At 25.7% G+C, this 21,810-nt stretch overlaps 2 protein-coding genes across 2 annotated transcripts in view; both read right to left on the bottom strand.

The window, feature by feature from the left end:
• Positions 1-566: 566 nt before the first annotated feature.
• On the bottom strand, positions 567-13,551 carry LOC111628683 (epidermal growth factor receptor kinase substrate 8-like). The gene is made up of 6 exons (XM_023372511.1): positions 12,987-13,551; positions 11,885-12,001; positions 10,796-11,012; positions 5,967-6,102; positions 3,249-3,381; positions 567-2,160 (listed from the first exon to the last, which is right to left on the bottom strand). Exons 1-6 carry the CDS (start codon positions 13,111-13,113, stop codon positions 2,057-2,059), a joined length of 834 nt encoding a protein of 277 aa, XP_023228279.1. The 5' UTR covers positions 13,114-13,551; the 3' UTR covers positions 567-2,056.
• Positions 13,552-17,155: 3,604 nt separating this feature from the next.
• The window catches only part of LOC111628680 (epidermal growth factor receptor kinase substrate 8-like protein 2), a 44,115-nt gene continuing 39,460 nt past the window's right edge, over positions 17,156-21,810 (bottom strand). The window contains exons 13-15 of the mRNA XM_023372509.1: positions 20,918-21,053; positions 18,359-18,403; positions 17,156-17,373 (exon numbers count right to left, since the gene is read on the bottom strand). Coding sequence (XP_023228277.1) covers positions 17,171-17,373; positions 18,359-18,403; positions 20,918-21,053 — 384 coding nt within the window. The 3' untranslated portion in view covers positions 17,156-17,170. The remainder of the gene's footprint in view (positions 17,374-18,358; positions 18,404-20,917; positions 21,054-21,810) is intronic.

Genomic DNA, 21,810 nt, shown 5'->3' with positions numbered 1-21,810 from the left:
CTATATGTTACAGTAAAAGTTCGAAGTCCGATAACTCCAGATATTTACCAGTATTGAGAGAATGGTAAAAATGTACACATTTCGGGTATTTATCAGGGATTTCGGACTTTTACCATTCAATACCGGTAATTTTTAAGTGTTAACGGAATTCGGACTTTTACAGTTACGAGAATTGTTGGAAGAGGAAGGAGTAACGCGGAATGCATTCTAAATTAGTTCATCTTTTGTCATTACATACTTTATTTTACCGGTGTATAATTAAATTTAGTTAACTTAGTGACTTCTGTGTCGTTTATCTTACATTTATGCATATTTTCACATGTTGTATATAAATATTAATGTGTTTGATGCATTTACAAATATTTGTCATTTTTACTTAATGCCAATTTCTTCAAAAATCGTAAGTGCATTTTTTATATTAATTAATTATTGTTTTGTAACTCAACAACAAATTCTCAATAATTAGAATAAAATCTAATTTTGTAAAAAGAATTTACAAAAAGTTCAGTTCTTAATAAATAAGAAAACTTTAATTAAATCCAAAATTATCATTTCAATGTCATTTATTTATCAATCCTGCCATATTTGGCAGTTAACAAATTGAAATTTTATAACAAAATCATGTCAATCAAAATCTAATTGTCAACATTAAATTCAAAAGTCTAAATACATTACATTTAACTGAATAAATTTGCATCAAAGTAATCGCTAATAATGCCCAAAATTATAACAAGAGCATTTAGAACCGTATTCACATTTACAAAATGAGAATCATTTTATAAATGCATCCTCATTCTACATGTATTCTTATTATACAAAGCTCATCTTTAATCACAGAAACTTAGACAACAACAGTAATTTTTTTTCAACTGCTAATTACAGTTTGGGATAAAATTAGATCTAATTGAATATTAAGAAAATAGTCCATTATTCCTGTAAAATATGTATAATGCCATCTGAATGGAATATAATTTTTTTTTCTCACAAAGCTCTTTTTTGTGCATGATATTGAACAAATCAGGAGTATAAATACTCTTATGTAAATAGATACAAATTAGTTATATATGAAAATGGATTACAAAAATTCATGAAATTTTTGTAACAAATTCCATTGGTCCTCATTGCTTAAAATAAATTGATATTTTATATTTTGTTTATCTATTTATTTGACTAATTACAACATTAAACTGTTGATTTTACAGAACAATATATCTTTACATAACTGAATATTTAAAAAAGTATTATATAAATTCAACAATTACAGAATAAAGTGGATTTTTATAGTTCAAAAATGTATGAAAATCAATTTTAAATAATATGAAAAATGTTAATATTTAAGCATTTAAATCTGTTCTTATTTCTTAAATAATAAATTATATGTAATATTAATAGTATGTAACAACTATCATCATTATTGCCTAATGATTAAATCTAATATGCATTCCTGCATTCTAATGCAAGAATGAATGTGTTTTAGGAAAATTTAATAGCTGAAATCACATTCTGTTGATATATCATATAAAAACTTCAATAAAAAGAACTTTTCACAAAACACATTGCATTCAAAATTATAAAATGTCTTAGAAAAATGGAATGTTTATAAATACAATATTAGAATTATACATCTTCACAGTCAAATTGTTATAAATTATTGCACAAAATTGTATTTATAAAATCAATATAGAATATTTTTCAAGAGATGAAATATCCAAAAATTCATTATTGCATATTTTAAAATAATTACAAAAGTTAATATATTAAATTCTACTGTATAACTATTTTAAAACACTTTATAGAAGAAATTTTATACAAATGCCATATGAGCAATCACATTCCAAATGAGAATGATTTAAAAAATCTTGTCATTCTTTTTTTACATTATAAATGATTAGTTTCTAATTATTTTAGATAATGGCACAGTTTAGAGATAGAGGCACAATTTGAACACAAAGTTTACGATGGACAACCGAGGCTTTGTTCTTCAGCTGTGGATACATTTCTTCACTGTAATCAACACAATTGGCACTTAATAATAGTGCAATCAAATGATGGAAATTCATTTATTCTCACTTTGTTCTAAATGAGATGCAATCTTTTTTCGCTGATCTCTCAAGAGATAGCGTAAAGTTTTACTAGCAACTTCAGGATCGGCTTCTTCTTCTACATAATAATTAAAATTTCTTAATTAAACTAAAATAATATATAAAACTAAAAGTAAGTAGACTAAATATAATTGTAAAATGAAAAATTTATTTTAGAATAAAATACATGTAATTACTAGAATTTAAATTCAAAACTCAGTGCAGAATAATTTTGATAAACTTAATTTCAAAGAAATAAATATGCAGTCAGGTTTGCATCATCCATATTCATGGATTCATGTTTTGTTGGGATAGTTGTGAAATTTATCACATAAAATTTGCTGACTTTATTCAATGATAATTGATCATCTGAGTAGGATGACTTGACACCTTTGAATATATATATATATATAAACAAAGTATTTACTGATACATATATAAGTAAATACTTTGTTTTCAACTATTGAATAAAATTTGACAAAGTATTTTCATAAACATGAGTCTAAAATGTCACTCACTGTAAAACATTGCTAAAAATTTTAAAGCCCATTTAAGCATTTTTTCTGTTAATGGTTGCATAAGTGCTTAGGCATGCACATACAACTCAAGGGGGCTAACTGAATGAGAGTACAGTTTCTGAAAAATTTTGCATTTTTGTGGGAAATATTGACAAATTCTTAAACATGGAGACTATTACATTATATATTACTGATAAAATTAGCAAACCAAGAAATAAAATTATTCTGCTCTGGAGATATAAACTCATTAACTTTTAAAATATGTAAAATTAAGAATCATAGAAAATATTAAAAAATACACTCACAATACCTGTTGAAAGGTATTGAGTATAATAATTTTCTACAAAAAAGAATTTTTATGATAGTCTAAGTGTTATATCAATGCTTTTTACAAATGCTAATATATTTTAGAAGAAATTTTATGTACTCTATTATATATTTTTGAATGTTATCTAAAAACAAGTTAGTTTTGTATTTGAAAAGACTTATTCCAAAAAATTTTATAGTAATTAATACAGTATAATCCATTTCTTGCTTCTGCCTATTGATATGACAACAAATACAATAGTATTCAAAATATATAAAATTCCAAAAAACACGGTTTTAGAAATTTATGAATAATATAGTTATACATTTAATTCCTTCTAACCTTTAGAACTTGTAACCTTTGATGGCAACGAATTATCAGAAACTTCTTTGTTGGTTTGTTCACTAATACCATCAACTTTTTGCCTCCTTTTATCCAAAATAGATTTTAGTTCTTGATGTTTGTAAGCTTTAAACTAAAAGAAAATGAATAAAAATTACTCAAAATAAACTGCATAAAATTATCTTAGGATATTAAGTATTGTAATATTATTTACTTAATATTTATAAAATTTTAAAGAATTATATAAAAACTTTTACAATACTGTATGTTATTTTTTAAACAAAGTATATAAGAATTCCAAATCTTATATCTATAAAAGTTTTTTCTGTAGTTAAAAAATATAATTTATTTATATTTTTGAACAAATTTTATGTAGTTTATATCATCACAAACAATTCTAGATACAATTCTGTAAATGTTTTAAGATAACTATCGTCATGAAATATGATTACATAAAAGGTTGTTTGAAAGTTTATTTTTATTTAAACATTCAGAAACAACTATGTACAGAAGTAATAAAATTGTCTTCAAAGTATCATAGGCTTCTCCACTGCTAGTATGTGAATCCCAGGTGTTCAACTTTTGGAAGCATTCCCAGAACTATATGGTGTGATCAAAAAGTTCTAAAACTGAGCTTGTGGTAATGCAGGGGGTGCTGCACAATAATAAGCATGTAGTGAGAGGGGCACATAGTATTTGTGAGTCAGTATGCAAAGTGGAAATGTGCTGCATTGGTTGGAGATTCTGTTACAAAGCTTTCTGACAATGTTTTAGTGTGTTGTTGTGTCTCATCATGGATATGAACCTGGAACATGGAGCTAACATCAAATTCTGTATGAAATTGGGGAAATCAGTAACAGAGATCCTTGAAATTCTTCAGAAAGCTTACAGCAACAAAACAATGAGCTGGGCAATGTTTTTTCACTTCAAAAGGGACAGAATATCACTGGAGGATGATAAAAAGTCAGGTTGACATTCCATGAGCACAATCCCTGAAATTGTTGAGAACATTTGACATCTTATGAAGATTATCAGATAACCATCAAAGACAATGTCTCCAAAGTCACTGTGCAGGCAATCTATATGTCTGAATTGAACATGCATGGCATTGAAGTAAAGATCATGTCCAGACTCCAAAGCATTAAGCAGAAAATGCACTATATCCAGGTCTGTGAGGACCTCTGTCAGCAAGTTCGTGATGACCCAACCTTCATTTCCAGGATCTTAGCAGGCAATAAAGACAGGCTCTATGGCTACAACCCAGAAACCATATAGCAGTCTTTGCAGTGAAAGAATCTGCAATTGCCAAGACTGAAGGCAAAGCAGGTCTGAAGAATGACCAAAAGCATGCTCATCATTTTCTTTGACATTTGTGGGATTGTGCATTGAGAATTTATCCTGTAGGCAAGACAGTGAATGCTAAGTCCTACTATGATGTTCAACACAAAAGATCTCAACTGTGGTGCAATTAGATACTTGAGCATGACTATGCTCCTTTCACATAGCTCTGAAAACATGAACATTTTTAGCTCACTAGAACCATTGTTGCTTCCCACCTTTGTACTTGTTGGATCTGGCCATACAATTTCTTGTTCCAAAAGATAAATTTCAAGTTGAAGGGTTACTGTTTTGACAGTAGAGGACGTCCAATGTTAATCACAGATGGTGCTTGGCATCCTTCAAGAACCGAACTTCCATTGCATTCCATACTTGGTAGAAATTCCCGAATTGGTATAGTGATGCAGAAGGGATTATTTTGAAGGTGACGACTATCAAAGTTAAATAAAATATGTTGTTTTCTTTTTACACAGCCAGTCTTAGATCTTTTTGATCTAAGACTGGCTGTGAAATTAGGAGCTATTTCATAGGAGCTATTTTTTGAAGCTTAGGAGCTATTTCAGAAGAATGAAGTTGCACTTCATTCTTCTGAAATAGCTCCTAATTCTATCATCAAATTTATTTCAATGTCTTCAATGGTTTCAAAACATCAAAATTTCTGTGGAATTTTCAGCTTTGGGAATAAAAAAGGAGTCTTCCAAAAGAAGAGTTTATCAGATTTTTGTACCTATAAACTAATAATGATTAATGTGCTGACGCTTTGTCATAGTGGATTATTATCCATTATTATATTATTATTATTGTCATAGTGGATATAGTGGACTTATTCTCTTCCCGTGAGTTAGGCTTTTTTTAATCTCACTGCCCTTCACAAATGTTTCATCACCTCTGGATAGTATTTTTTATTAACAGTCAGACTAAGAAGTAGAAATTCATGATGACAATATTTACATAATTATTTGTCCTCCTTAAAATGTGCTATTCATTTGTTTGAGTTTGACTCATGCATTCACTACCAATTGCTTACATTAGCATTTCAAAATGTTTCTGTGAAAAGTTCTAATCTATAAAAAAAAACTTCAAAAAGCATGTGCAAGAATCTTGTGCACATTTTGAAACAGTAAAATTGCTGAAGCCATCACACACTTCTTTTGTCTGATGTATACACAGCAGCAAGTTAAACAAAATAGTGGAATATATTACATTTTATAGTAGTGGAAATCAGCTGACTCTTCAGCTGATTGACAGAGGCAAGTGGTAAAATGTGACATTACTAGATATTTCTGAGCATTCAAGCTGTCATGATATTTTAAAAGTTTGAAAACTTTCCACACATGCCTCATAAGTTCTATAGAAAAAAAAATAATAATAAAAACTTACACCACAAATATTTTTCTGAACTGTCAAATGACTGTTAAGTCTTGTTCCTTCTTCATGACCTAAATATTTTTCCATTTGCTCTTTTGAAAGTTCAAACATATTTTCACCATTCATTTCTTTCAAAATCTTCAATGTCCTGTAAAAAGTTTAGATTATTTTCTATTATAATTAATTTAAAGCCATTTTATTAAAAGAATAGACCTATACATATTTTGAACATTCATATATAATGAAAATGAATAAAAATATAATTTATTAATGAAATCATAAATTATATAAATGTAATGATAATTATAGTCCAGCTTCCTATATTGTTTAGCCGGCATAGCCATAGATATACTCAAATATTGTATGTACTGGATAAATAGGATAAAAAACACATCTTTAACAATCTATGCAAATAAAATTTACTAAAATAAAAAATAAAAACGTTTTCAATCATTTTTAACTGATCTTCAGTTACCATAAGACTGATAAATTTAGTGGCTGAAAACGTTTTTATTTTTTATTTTATTTAAATTTTTGACTTTTATTTGCTGGAAATTTTGAATTTCAGTGTGATTTGTGAAGAGTTAACATAATATCCAGTATTTACAATATATGAGTATACCTATGGCTATGTCAGCCAAACAATATAGGAAGCTGGCCATTAAATTTTGTAAAGCAAGGGCTAAATTTGTAATGTAATTTGTAAATGATTTTGTAATGATAATTACACTACCCTACAATAATGGACTGGACAGCAAGATGTGATGGCATAAGGTAAAGAATACATGCTTTAATAGGAGGAGGGTCCCCCATGTGCTGAAATTACACTAGTAACCCTTCTAGGCATACTTTTAACAAGGTTTTGATACATAGCTATGGGCATTTGTGTCCATTCCTGTTTCAAGAATGTTGCCAGCTCAGCTGTAGATTTTGGACGTGGTTTCCAGGTCCATAAACATTGCTCTAACTTGTCCCACAAATGTTCTCTTGGGTTTAGGTCGGGACTCTGAGCAGGCCAGGGAAGATGGTTGACATCCATATCTTGATACCACTGCTTGATAGAGGCTGCAACATGACATGGAGCATTGTCATCCTGGAAGTAACATTCGTTCATTCCATAAAATTGCCAGAGCATAGGAAGAACCTGATTGTCCAAAATGTTCATGTAGGTGTAGGCATTCAATTTACCAGGAATAACATGCAAAGGTCCCAGGCCATACCACAAAAAACACCCCCAAACAACACCACCACCACCACCGAATTTGACAGTTGGAACAATGCACTCAGGTAACAGACGTTCACCTGGCATTCTCAAAACCCAAACACGCCCATCTGACTGGAAGAGCATGTAGTGTGTCTCGTCGCTCCATAAAACAGTTTTCCAGTGGTCAACAGACCAGTTGTGACATTGCAAACACAAAGCGAGTCTGTGAGCTTTGTTGGATGGGGTGATGTTTGGTTTGTGTATGGCAACACATCTGTGGATATTGAGGGCCTGCAGTTCTTTCCGCAAAGTATTGGGGTGCACTGTAACCTCTGCTGCCTGTTGAAACTCACTGTTGATGATTTGGAGTAGTTACTTGCAGTTCTTACAAACCTCATGCTTCAGGACATGCCAATCTCATTCAGTCAGTTTATGGGGACTACCAACATGTGCAGTTCATGTCCCAACTCCCATAGTCTTCCACTTCTTCACATCACCACCAACAGTTAACTGTGGCTGTGATAATTCTACTGCAATTGCACAAACAGACTTGCCACTAATATGACAACCAACTATAACACCTTTCAAAGTCACTAAGTTCTTTTCGTTTTGACATATTGTCAGAATTTCATGCAGAACTAATGACGTTACCACTTCACTTTTCATATTTAACCTTAGCAGATAATGTATGAGCACTGGATTTGGATAAAATTTGACATGCAGTCGGATTTTATGCAAATCCGCTGGTGTCAGGTCCATTATTGTAGGGTAGTGTATATTATAGTAATATTACATCTATGAAGAAAAACATTGTTTTCATTTAAATGGTTGATTAAAAATGGTTGAAAGTATTTATATATTAAAATTATATTGAAGAAATAAAAATCATCTTCATTCACAATCAACAGGAACTAAATATTAAAAAAAAGCTTTCATTCACAGAAATGACCTTTTACTACAGGCTGCGCCTCTGTAAAAAATGCAAAACAATTAAAAACATCCACTGGCAGTAGCATAGCCTCCAATAAAAGATTGTCGTTGTAAATGAAAACTCTTTGGATTTCTAGTGATTGTGAATGACAAACTTATGAAGATGATTTTTATTTCTTCAATATAGTTTTAATACATTTAAATTATATCAATAATTTAAATCATTTAAGAGTTTTTATTTATGATGTCATACAGCAATAATACAGAAAATATTTAAAGAATTAAAAATTTGTTTATGTTAAATATGCCAGAAAGGAATAGCTATATCAAATAGCTATTTCTTTATTATAATGCCAAATATTTTTATGAAATTTCCTGAAATTTCAGAAAATATTTCATAAAAATATTTGGCATTATAATATGAATTGCATTTCAAATAATAGAATTGTATAAGTAATACATATTGTATTAGTTTGTCAAATTTTTATAAAATCTATGATCACATGACAATCACAGTGATTTCAAATGTACCCAACAGTATTCATTGTAACTAAGCAAATATTATATTTTTAACTCATTTTATTGAATAGAACATAACTCAAATCATAGGTAAAACTTATTAAAAAATTTAGAAAAGATAATATTATAAAAAATGTAAACAATTTCACACTAATTATTCAAGTTTATCAGACGGAATATATAGTAAAGAACATTCTTAAAACATTCATTTGTAAAATCAAAGTCTTATTAAAAACATGATCATCATATAAGATATGTTTATTTAAAATATAGTTAAAGAAATACACATAGGATATATTTGAATAAAGCAATTTTCACAGACAAACATCATAAAACATATTACACTAACTGATAAAAGCATAATCACAGAGCACATTGTTGATTAGCAGTTCCTAAAAAACGTAATGCAGACAACAGTAGCAAATTGGATAATTTTACAATTTATGCATTAAACTCAAAGATCAACAGCATATAAACATGATGATTAAGACAAAATAGAAAATTTCAATCTTTATGAATTCAAGATGTTCTAAAATTATAGGAAAAAAATCCATCATTTCCAGTATAAAAAATTATTAAAAATACTATATAAAAATTTAATCGTACTAACAATTTCTGTTTATTTAAGGAAAACTGGATGATAAAACAGTAGTAAGTAAAATTATAATCAAACAGCGTTGCAAGTCTCAGGGATTGGTATTCAGCAAGAAATGATATTTTAGTCCTTGCAAGTTCAAATAAGTACAGTCACCCCCTATAACACTGTTGATAATTCCATTTTATATGAATACTTATTGTGCTGGGCTGTGAATGGCTCACGTATTTGTAAAATCTAAGTGACTTGTACAACATGGAATTCATATAAAATGGAATTGTCAACAGTGTTATGGGGGGGTCGACTGTATGTTACAAGATGGAATAATACAAGTTATCATCATCCATACTGAATATTAACATACCTGCTTTATTTTTTCTATAAAACAGGTAATGGAAAATTTCTCACTAGATTTTCTACATCACATTCTAAGATTATGTGATTACTTGTTTATGAAGATTATTTTTATAGACCAGATTGGTTGGCTCATACTTGATTCAGTTTTTTCTAGATTCAAAAAATTTGACAAACTGGGATAAATATAAAACATATACAACAGTAACTGAACAAGTAATTAGTTGTTAACAAAGTTATGTAAAAATGAGTTTTGATTAGCAAAGGTCTGAAGCAACTTTCAATAAACTAGATTTTTAACAAAAATATTTGTATATTTCAAGTAATAATCCTCTACATTCTCAACAGTAGTTCAGATTTAGGATCAAGATTACAAAGTTACAATACTTTTTGCTGCTGTATAAGATCATATAGTGTTGCAAAATAATAAAACATTTTTTTTTTTATAATTCATGACTTAGAAAACGTTTTTGAAAATATTAAAATATAATTTAAAACATAACAAAACCGGACTAAACACTTTTACATTTTCCCAATCAAAATAATTTTCTCTTTCTTTAATTTGTAAATTATTTCTGATCATTTTTCTCAATTTTTCATAGATATATGTAAATTTATAAATAAGTAAAAAATAATAAATAAAATAATTTTCGAAATATTTACCTTGGTGAAAATCCTTTCACTTCTAACCAACTTTGAACTTCTAAAGGAGAGCTTTCAGGTGTTATGTAAATACAATGCATATGCTTTAGTTGTTGGATACTAGCCAACTTCTTATGTGATTTAGGTCCTAATGTCATTCTTTCTTTAAGTTCTTCCTGAAGCATATTTTGAGCATCTTTAGGTTGTTTTTGAGGTTTAGCTGGTTTTGGTGGTGGAGCTAATATTGAATAATTAAATTTAGAATGAAATTTTATGTTACATTGAAAAATTTTTCTTCTTAATATATTAAAGATCTTTTTGATTGCACTTCATTCTTCTGAAATAGCTCCTAATTCTATCATCAAATTTATTTCAATGTCTTCAATGGTTTCAAAACATCAAAATTTCTGTGGAATTNATATAATTTTAAACATAACAAAACCGGACTAAACACTTTTACATTTTCCCAATCAAAATAATTTTCTCTTTCTTTAATTTGTAAATTATTTCTGATCATTTTTCTCAATTTTTCATAGATATATGTAAATTTATAAATAAGTAAAAAATAATAAATAAAATAATTTTCGAAATATTTACCTTGGTGAAAATCCTTTCACTTCTAACCAACTTTGAACTTCTAAAGGAGAGCTTTCAGGTGTTATGTAAATACAATGCATATGCTTTAGTTGTTGGATACTAGCCAACTTCTTATGTGATTTAGGTCCTAATGTCATTCTTTCTTTAAGTTCTTCCTGAAGCATATTTTGAGCATCTTTAGGTTGTTTTTGAGGTTTAGCTGGTTTTGGTGGTGGAGCTAATATTGAATAATTAAATTTAGAATGAAATTTTATGTTACATTGAAAAATTTTTCTTCTTAATATATTAAAACACATTTCTCAAAACAAAACATCTTACTGTCATTAAAATTTTAAATTAGTACATAAAAATTATTAACTTGAAATAAATTAATAAATTTAAATTCATAAAATTTTACTTTCTTTTTCAGTAAAGAAACATTTAAATTTCTGATTCAAACTATTTAATATATTTTTACATTATGTTGAAATATCATTGCTTATTTTTATAATATATAAAACTAAAAAAATTATTCAAATATAAATATAAAATGGATTTTTATAGCAAATTTTTTCCTATCTTATTAAATTTCAATACTGGTAATTTAGATTAATAAAGTTTTGATTTTTTTTAGTCAATTCTGGAGCAAATTAAATTTAATCAATTTAGTACATCAAAATTATACAGGTATGTGTTGCTTAATGACAAGGCTATGTTATGAGAAATACGTCTTTGAGGACAAAATTGCATAATATTCATTAAGATGAACTATCTTTTATTAACTAACCAAACTTATTAATTTATAGTTCAATTAAATTTGCTTAAGTAAATTATTCATTTAGGTCAGAAATAAGACTGAAATAAACATATTAAATGTACAGTAATTCTCATTAGTCCAGTGGGATTGCCTATAATGATCTGCTTAAATAAACTAAATTGAACTACTAATTAATAAGTTATTTACTATGCCATTTGTTTATTGTTCTGTTTTAATACTTGTACAATAATTCTGTTAATTTTACCTCTATGTATTAAATATTGAATAAGTTAAATATGCAATAACTAAGAATAAACTTTTATCATCATTTATTATAAGTGAAAAAATCTTACTTTTCTCTGTTGGAAGAGGTGGTGGAGGAGGTGGAGGGCACTGAACAGCAGTAATTTTAGGAGATGCTGGTCCATTTGAAGTTTTTGTTCTTCCTTCTGCTGGTGATGCAGATCTAGCTAAATATTAAAATTAACACAGCATATAACTTAATTATTATTTCTATTTTTGTATAATAGATATATTTTCTTAAACATTTTGAATATCAATTAATATTCATATTCACAATAAAGAATGAAAAAAAGGTCTAAATTTAACCAATTAAGATTCATTTTACTTAAGCACATGAATGATAATTCTGGTAATTCAAAATGTGTTTTGTCACAAAAACATCAAATATGGTTTAACTAATGCACAATCTACTACTTAATGATTTACATCATGTAACATTCAAAAATGGGAAAGAAAAATTAATAATAGAGAACAAAAATGAAATAACGAGGTTAATATAATATATATAGCCTTCCCTTATATTAAAGGATTTTTTGAAGAAATAAATAGAAATTTTAATTAATAAAGTGAATATAAAATTAGCACCAACTTATGAAAAACTGGAAAAGAGAATACAAATAAGCAAATTTGAAGAAAGTAAAATAGAAAATTTATACAACACAACAAATGCAGTTTACTATATACCATGTACTGTACTTGTGAAAACTCAAAATATTACATAAGAGAAACTAAAAGGAAAGTGGATGTAAGATTAAAAGAACATGTTGTTGACTTGAAATACAGAAGAGTGAACTCTGTTTTTTATGACCACTGTACAATGAATAACTGTAGTATTGACAAAGAAAAAGTAAAAATTTTACACAAGAAAAGAATTGGTATAACAGATAATTTAAGGAAAGTTTTGAAATTATAAAGAGTCAAAACAATAACAAAAATTTGAGTATAAAGATCAACAAAAATTGGTTAAAAATATTAAGTTGTATAAGTAAATTAATTATAATCAATTAAAAAATTTTTAAAATATAACTATATCCAAATTTGTAAACATTAATTATTATTAACATATAAATTAGAGTAAATATTAAAAATAAGAATTTTAACTTACAAAAATTGGTTAAATAAATATAGAAATAACATAACACATAAATTTACCTGAAACAGCTGCTTCCTCTAAACTGCTGGATACACTTGGTGATTCTGTTATTAAAAAAAACACTATTAATAAATAAAAAAATTTTATTATATGTATAAAGTAAGTGTTATTTCCAATGAAACCCATTTTTGTTATGACAATGATTACATAAGAAAAAAACAGATACAAAGTTGACCATTAAAACAGGAAGCAGCTTCCACCAAATAAAAAAGTACAACTCACCTTACCTTGCTTACAGATAGCAGATTTAGCATTCAATATATTTGATGCAACAGTTGGTGTATAATTAACTCTCATATATATTGTTTAAATATTTACAAATTCATATTATGTTTTTTTTACTTGTATTCACACTATCTACTTCAAAGCTGTATGCTTGAATAAAAAAAGGGTATCGCAAGTTGAGAAAAATATAAAATTTTCCCATATAATACAGAAATTTTAAATTAAATGAATCAAAGTTTATAGATTCGTATAACCATTTTAAAACTGAAGCTTTCTAAATGTCTATACATTTACCAAAATGAAAGCATTAGATGATATTCTAATTTGAATTCTTTTTATATTGTATATTTATATTATTCTCTTTCTATATGTAAAGAGTGAAATATAAAAGTTTATAAAATGACAGTGCAATATAAAACCATTAAAAACTACTTTTCTCTTAAAGTTTTCTTGTTCCACACTTAAATATGCATTAAACTGAGTAAAGTTTATAATAATCAAGTTTCAAAATAAATAAATAAATAAAAACTTAGTTAAAATTTAATTTGTTCGTTTAATGTTTCTCTTACAGACATTCGTTAATAGTGTGAACTTAACTATGAACAGTTATATTTTGTAATTAAAAATTGTGTCAGTTTAGATTTTCTATTGTAGATCAAATTTGATTATTATAACTAATTTTGCCGAAAAGAAAAGGAAATTATTTATAATAAAAAAGGATACAAAAATTCAAATGTATTAAGAAAAATTCATTGAAAAAATAACAATACACAAAATGTATATTGAAAACTGATTGGAAAATGTGCAATAATAATTATCAAGCTCAAATATCAAAAAATTTAGAAATTATTGCAATTTTATCAGTATAGAATAATTTCAGTGAAAAGAAATGTACTGTGTAATAATAAATTTAAAATTATTATTTTTTAATTAATGCAAGCATATGTCTGCTATTTTAAATTATTTCTGATAAACTATATATAACATTTAATATGCAACATACATTATAAGACTAACTTTTAAATACCATAGGTTAATATATATATATATTAACCTATGTTAATTATTTTGAATGCGGTTTGTTTTCATATAAAATTTTAAATAATGTCTATTGCTATTTTGCATTCACACATTTTAATATGATAAAATAATCACACTAGAATGCATATCCCTCCATTAGAACATACTAGTGTTAGAACATTGTTATGTAATAGTAGTTTCTCTTTATGTTTCTTTTGTAAAAGTAAACTTAAGAATTATCAATTATATTAAATTAGGAATTTAANTGCATAATACTCATTAAGATGAACTATCTTTTATTAACTAACCAAACTTATTAATTTATAGTTCAATTAAATTTGCTTAAGTAAATTATTCATTTAGGTCAGAAATAAGACTGAAATAAACATATTAAATGTACAGTAATTCTCATTAGTCCAGTGGGATTGCCTATAATGATCTGCTTAAATAAACTAAATTGAACTACTAATTAATAAGTTATTTACTATGCCATTTGTTTATTGTTCTGTTTTAATACTTGTACAATAATTCTGTTAATTTTACCTCTATGTATTAAATATTGAATAAGTTAAATATGCAATAACTAAGAATAAACTTTTATCATCATTTATTATAAGTGAAAAAATCTTACTTTTCTCTGTTGGAAGAGGTGGTGGAGGAGGTGGAGGGCACTGAACAGCAGTAATTTTAGGAGATGCTGGTCCATTTGAAGTTTTTGTTCTTCCTTCTGCTGGTGATGCAGATCTAGCTAAATATTAAAATTAACACAGCATATAACTTAATTATTATTTCTATTTTTGTATAATAGATATATTTTCTTAAACATTTTGAATATCAATTAATATTCATATTCACAATAAAGAATGAAAAAAAGGTCTAAATTTAACCAATTAAGATTCATTTTACTTAAGCACATGAATGATAATTCTGGTAATTCAAAATGTGTTTTGTCACAAAAACATCAAATATGGTTTAACTAATGCACAATCTACTACTTAATGATTTACATCATGTAACATTCAAAAATGGGAAAGAAAAATTAATAATAGAGAACAAAAATGAAATAACGAGGTTAATATAATATATATAGCCTTCCCTTATATTAAAGGATTTTTTGAAGAAATAAATAGAAATTTTAATTAATAAAGTGAATATAAAATTAGCACCAACTTATGAAAAACTGGAAAAGAGAATACAAATAAGCAAATTTGAAGAAAGTAAAATAGAAAATTTATACAACACAACAAATGCAGTTTACTATATACCATGTACTGTACTTGTGAAAACTCAAAATATTACATAAGAGAAACTAAAAGGAAAGTGGATGTAAGATTAAAAGAACATGTTGTTGACTTGAAATACAGAAGAGTGAACTCTGTTTTTTATGACCACTGTACAATGAATAACTGTAGTATTGACAAAGAAAAAGTAAAAATTTTACACAAGAAAAGAATTGGTATAACAGATAATTTAAGGAAAGTTTTGAAATTATAAAGAGTCAAAACAATAACAAAAATTTGAGTATAAAGATCAACAAAAATTGGTTAAAAATATTAAGTTGTATAAGTAAATTAATTATAATCAATTAAAAAATTTTTAAAATATAACTATATCCAAATTTGTAAACATTAATTATTATTAACATATAAATTAGAGTAAATATTAAAAATAAGAATTTTAACTTACAAAAATTGGTTAAATAAATATAGAAATAACATAACACATAAATTTACCTGAAACAGCTGCTTCCTCTAAACTGCTGGATACACTTGGTGATTCTGTTATTAAAAAAAACACTATTAATAAATAAAAAAATTTTATTATATGTATAAAGTAAGTGTTATTTCCAATGAAACCCATTTTTGTTATGACAATGATTACATAAGAAAAAAACAGATACAAAGTTGACCATTAAAACAGGAAGCAGCTTCCACCAAATAAAAAAGTACAACTCACCTTACCTTGCTTACAGATAGCAGATTTAGCATTCAATATATTTGATGCAACAGTTGGTGTATAATTAACTCTCATATATATTGTTTAAATATTTACAAATTCATATTATGTTTTTTTTACTTGTATTCACACTATCTACTTCAAAGCTGTATGCTTGAATAAAAAAAGGGTATCGCAAGTTGAGAAAAATATAAAATTTTCCCATATAATACAGAAATTTTAAATTAAATGAATCAAAGTTTATAGATTCGTATAACCATTTTAAAACTGAAGCTTTCTAAATGTCTATACATTTACCAAAATGAAAGCATTAGATGATATTCTAATTTGAATTCTTTTTATATTGTATATTTATATTATTCTCTTTCTATATGTAAAGAGTGAAATATAAAAGTTTATAAAATGACAGTGCAATATAAAACCATTAAAAACTACTTTTCTCTTAAAGTTTTCTTGTTCCACACTTAAATATATAAAACTAAAAAAATTATTCAAATATAAATATAAAATGGATTTTTATAGCAAATTTTTTCCTATCTTATTAAATTTCAATACTGGTAATTTAGATTAATAAAGTTTTGATTTTTTTTAGTCAATTCTGGAGCAAATTAAATTTAATCAATTTAGTACATCAAAATTATACAGGTATGTGTTGCTTAATGACAAGGCTATGTTATGAGAAATACGTCTTTGAGGACAAAATTGCATAATATTCATTAAGATGAACTATCTTTTATTAACTAACCAAACTTATTAATTTATAGTTCAATTAAATTTGCTTAAGTAAATTATTCATTTAGGTCAGAAATAAGACTGAAATAAACATATTAAATGTACAGTAATTCTCATTAGTCCAGTGGGATTGCCTATAATGATCTGCTTAAATAAACTAAATTGAACTACTAATTAATAAGTTATTTACTATGCCATTTGTTTATTGTTCTGTTTTAATACTTGTACAATAATTCTGTTAATTTTACCTCTATGTATTAAATATTGAATAAGTTAAATATGCAATAACTAAGAATAAACTTTTATCATCATTTATTATAAGTGAAAAAATCTTACTTTTCTCTGTTGGAAGAGGTGGTGGAGGAGGTGGAGGGCACTGAACAGCAGTAATTTTAGGAGATGCTGGTCCATTTGAAGTTTTTGTTCTTCCTTCTGCTGGTGATGCAGATCTAGCTAAATATTAAAATTAACACAGCATATAACTTAATTATTATTTCTATTTTTGTATAATAGATATATTTTCTTAAACATTTTGAATATCAATTAATATTCATATTCACAATAAAGAATGAAAAAAAGGTCTAAATTTAACCAATTAAGATTCATTTTACTTAAGCACATGAATGATAATTCTGGTAATTCAAAATGTGTTTTGTCACAAAAACATCAAATATGGTTTAACTAATGCACAATCTACTACTTAATGATTTACATCATGTAACATTCAAAAATGGGAAAGAAAAATTAATAATAGAGAACAAAAATGAAATAACGAGGTTAATATAATATATATAGCCTTCCCTTATATTAAAGGATTTTTTGAAGAAATAAATAGAAATTTTAATTAATAAAGTGAATATAAAATTAGCACCAACTTATGAAAAACTGGAAAAGAGAATACAAATAAGCAAATTTGAAGAAAGTAAAATAGAAAATTTATACAACACAACAAATGCAGTTTACTATATACCATGTACTGTACTTGTGAAAACTCAAAATATTACATAAGAGAAACTAAAAGGAAAGTGGATGTAAGATTAAAAGAACATGTTGTTGACTTGAAATACAGAAGAGTGAACTCTGTTTTTTATGACCACTGTACAATGAATAACTGTAGTATTGACAAAGAAAAAGTAAAAATTTTACACAAGAAAAGAATTGGTATAACAGATAATTTAAGGAAAGTTTTGAAATTATAAAGAGTCAAAACAATAACAAAAATTTGAGTATAAAGATCAACAAAAATTGGTTAAAAATATTAAGTTGTATAAGTAAATTAATTATAATCAATTAAAAAATTTTTAAAATATAACTATATCCAAATTTGTAAACATTAATTATTATTAACATATAAATTAGAGTAAATATTAAAAATAAGAATTTTAACTTACAAAAATTGGTTAAATAAATATAGAAATAACATAACACATAAATTTACCTGAAACAGCTGCTTCCTCTAAACTGCTGGATACACTTGGTGATTCTGTTATTAAAAAAAACACTATTAATAAATAAAAAAATTTTATTATATGTATAAAGTAAGTGTTATTTCCAATGAAACCCATTTTTGTTATGACAATGATTACATAAGAAAAAANAATCTTACATAAAAAAAAATCCAATTTTAGTTAAATTGAAAAAATATCACATTTTGACACAGGAACAATTTCCATATACAGAATAAATTATTACAGAATAAAACAAATTCAGATAAATGTTAGATTTAGAATAATCATCAACCTTAAAATCTAACTACTCTGTTTTGCATATTATTACTACTAAAAAAAAAATATTCTATCAAAAATTTGTTATTCATACTTAATTTTTATATTAAAAGTCAGTAACTATTAAGCAAATATGTTACTCAAAAACCAATTTTAAATCTCCTGTAATATAATTTCTGAATTCTTTAAACAAGTTAGAAATTAATTGATACAAGTTTCATAATGTTTAATTTCTAGGATTGAATGCAAATGTAAAATGCAAATCAAGATTTTATAGGAAAGATAATTTATATTAGAAACATTCTTTTAAATAAAATTAATGCAATAATAATTGTTAAGAAAAAAAAGTTTATTTAAAAATATTTTAATTTTGGAATTTAAAAATTTGTTTTCTCCAATTTTTCATTAAAAAAAAATTCAATTAAAAATAAAAGTAAAAAAAATTTAATACTAAAACAAAAAATTTACAAAGATCTAATTTATTAATTCAACATAAAATACATAAATATTGCAAATACCACTTACAACCTTTTCTGTTCATAAAAGTGTTCATTTTAAATATAAATTATTTAAACATTTTTATTAAAAATTACAATAATATTTTGATTAGGAGATTATGAAAGTTTTAATCTAAATTTGGTTCTACTTAAACTAAATATTAAGTTGAATTAAATATTCTTAATAGTTTAAATATATTGTTAATTCGCATCTGCTAAATTTAAAATTAAACCAACTAACAATTATAATAGTGCTTTAACATTTATTATTTTAAATTTGATACTTGTAGATTGACAATGAAATAAAATCTGTTTAGAATAATTTTGAGATGCAATGTTTCATATTTTAATTAAAATACTTGACATTGATTTTCAAAAAAAAACTTTGAGCAAAATAAAATTACTTAACAAAATTTTAAAATTTTGTACATATACTACTAATAGTTATACGCATGGCACAGAGAAAAAGCTGCACTACATCATGACAAAAACAAAAAGATAAAANAATCTTACATAAAAAAAAATCCAATTTTAGTTAAATTGAAAAAATATCACATTTTGACACAGGAACAATTTCCATATACAGAATAAATTATTACAGAATAAAACAAATTCAGATAAATGTTAGATTTAGAATAATCATCAACCTTAAAATCTAACTACTCTGTTTTGCATATTATTACTACTAAAAAAAAAATATTCTATCAAAAATTTGTTATTCATACTTAATTTTTATATTAAAAGTCAGTAACTATTAAGCAAATATGTTACTCAAAAACCAATTTTAAATCTCCTGTAATATAATTTCTGAATTCTTTAAACAAGTTAGAAATTAATTGATACAAGTTTCATAATGTTTAATTTCTAGGATTGAATGCAAATGTAAAATGCAAATCAAGATTTTATAGGAAAGATAATTTATATTAGAAACATTCTTTTAAATAAAATTAATGCAATAATAATTGTTAAGAAAAAAAAGTTTATTTAAAAATATTTTAATTTTGGAATTTAAAAATTTGTTTTCTCCAATTTTTCATTAAAAAAAAATTCAATTAAAAATAAAAGTAAAAAAAATTTAATACTAAAACAAAAAATTTACAAAGATCTAATTTATTAATTCAACATAAAATACATAAATATTGCAAATACCACTTACAACCTTTTCTGTTCATAAAAGTGTTCATTTTAAATATAAATTATTTAAACATTTTTATTAAAAATTACAATAATATTTTGATTAGGAGATTATGAAAGTTTTAATCTAAATTTGGTTCTACTTAAACTAAATATTAAGTTGAATTAAATATTCTTAATAGTTTAAATATATTGTTAATTCGCATCTGCTAAATTTAAAATTAAACCAACTAACAATTATAATAGTGCTTTAACATTTATTATTTTAAATTTGATACTTGTAGATTGACAATGAAATAAAATCTGTTTAGAATAATTTTGAGATGCAATGTTTCATATTTTAATTAAAATACTTGACATTGATTTTCAAAAAAAAAACTTTGAGCAAAATAAAATTACTTAACAAAATTTTAAAATTTTGTACATATACTACTAATAGTTATACGCATGGCACAGAGAAAAAGCTGCACTACATCATGACAAAAACAAAAAGATAAAAAAACTAAAATTGACAGTTCAGCACAAAACAATAGACAAAACTTTTTACACACACATACACAAGCACACACAAATGGGACAAAAAAGATTGTCTGGGCTATGATTGATGGGTTAACATGGTGCATCAGAAGTACCGAAATTCACCTTTCTTCCCTTGCCGTTCTCTACGAACCCAATCACCAGTTCCTGATGGAGGCATCTGATTAGGTGACTGATTTGGAAAATGTTCTCGTGGAGCAGGTCCAGAAACAAGGCACTCTCTTCCAACTGGAGAACCACTCTAGAATAAATAAGTTTATATATTAAGACTAAAATAATTAAGAATATGTTTTTTCCTTTTGTTTGAAATTACTATTTAATTAATAATAATAATGAATAATGATATTTGCCCTCCAAATCTATCTGATCTTATAAGACCAAGCCCAGACTATGAGAAAACTGAGTTTTAATTTCTTTTCACATTGCTCCTATTGGGCTCTTTGATTATTGCTAGCATCTCAAACTCCATCTCTTACATTACAGAGTTAAATTCCAAAATATGACAATTAGAGAAATTGCAACATCTTGATTCCCTCTTATAAGATTATCAAGCTGGTCTTTGTTGATTTCATTAGAGGCAGTCTGCAGGTAACTATTACAGAACTGATCTATAATATCTGACCATCTTTAATTCACTGATTGTCTGGCAATGAATACTCATGTAAACTTCTCTACCCATCTTTTAGTCTTTGGTGAATATCAACTGAATAAATTTCCTCCCTAATGTTGAAATGACATGTCAACTGTTAAAAGTGATCTCATTCCATGTTGCAGAGTAACATAATTGTTAGTACTAGACATATTATGTATCCTTTTGATTTTTGTAGTACAACCCTTGTAAACAAATTTATGATTATAATTTTACTAAAAAAAATTATTTTAACCTAAATTAATATACTGCTTTTTGTGATCAGTTTAACTACTTGTTAGCAAAATAAAACTATTTTTGAATTAAATTTTTAAAAATTACATGCATCATTTAATACAGATATTTTTAT

This window comes from Centruroides sculpturatus, unplaced genomic scaffold, assembly GCF_000671375.1.
Source record: "Centruroides sculpturatus isolate CEXI.00-Female unplaced genomic scaffold, Cexi_2.0 scaffold30, whole genome shotgun sequence".
Lineage (NCBI taxonomy): Eukaryota > Metazoa > Arthropoda > Arachnida > Scorpiones > Buthidae > Centruroides > Centruroides sculpturatus.
The sequence above is the reverse complement of the archived record's forward strand: the minus strand, read 5'-3'. Positions and strand labels throughout refer to the sequence as shown.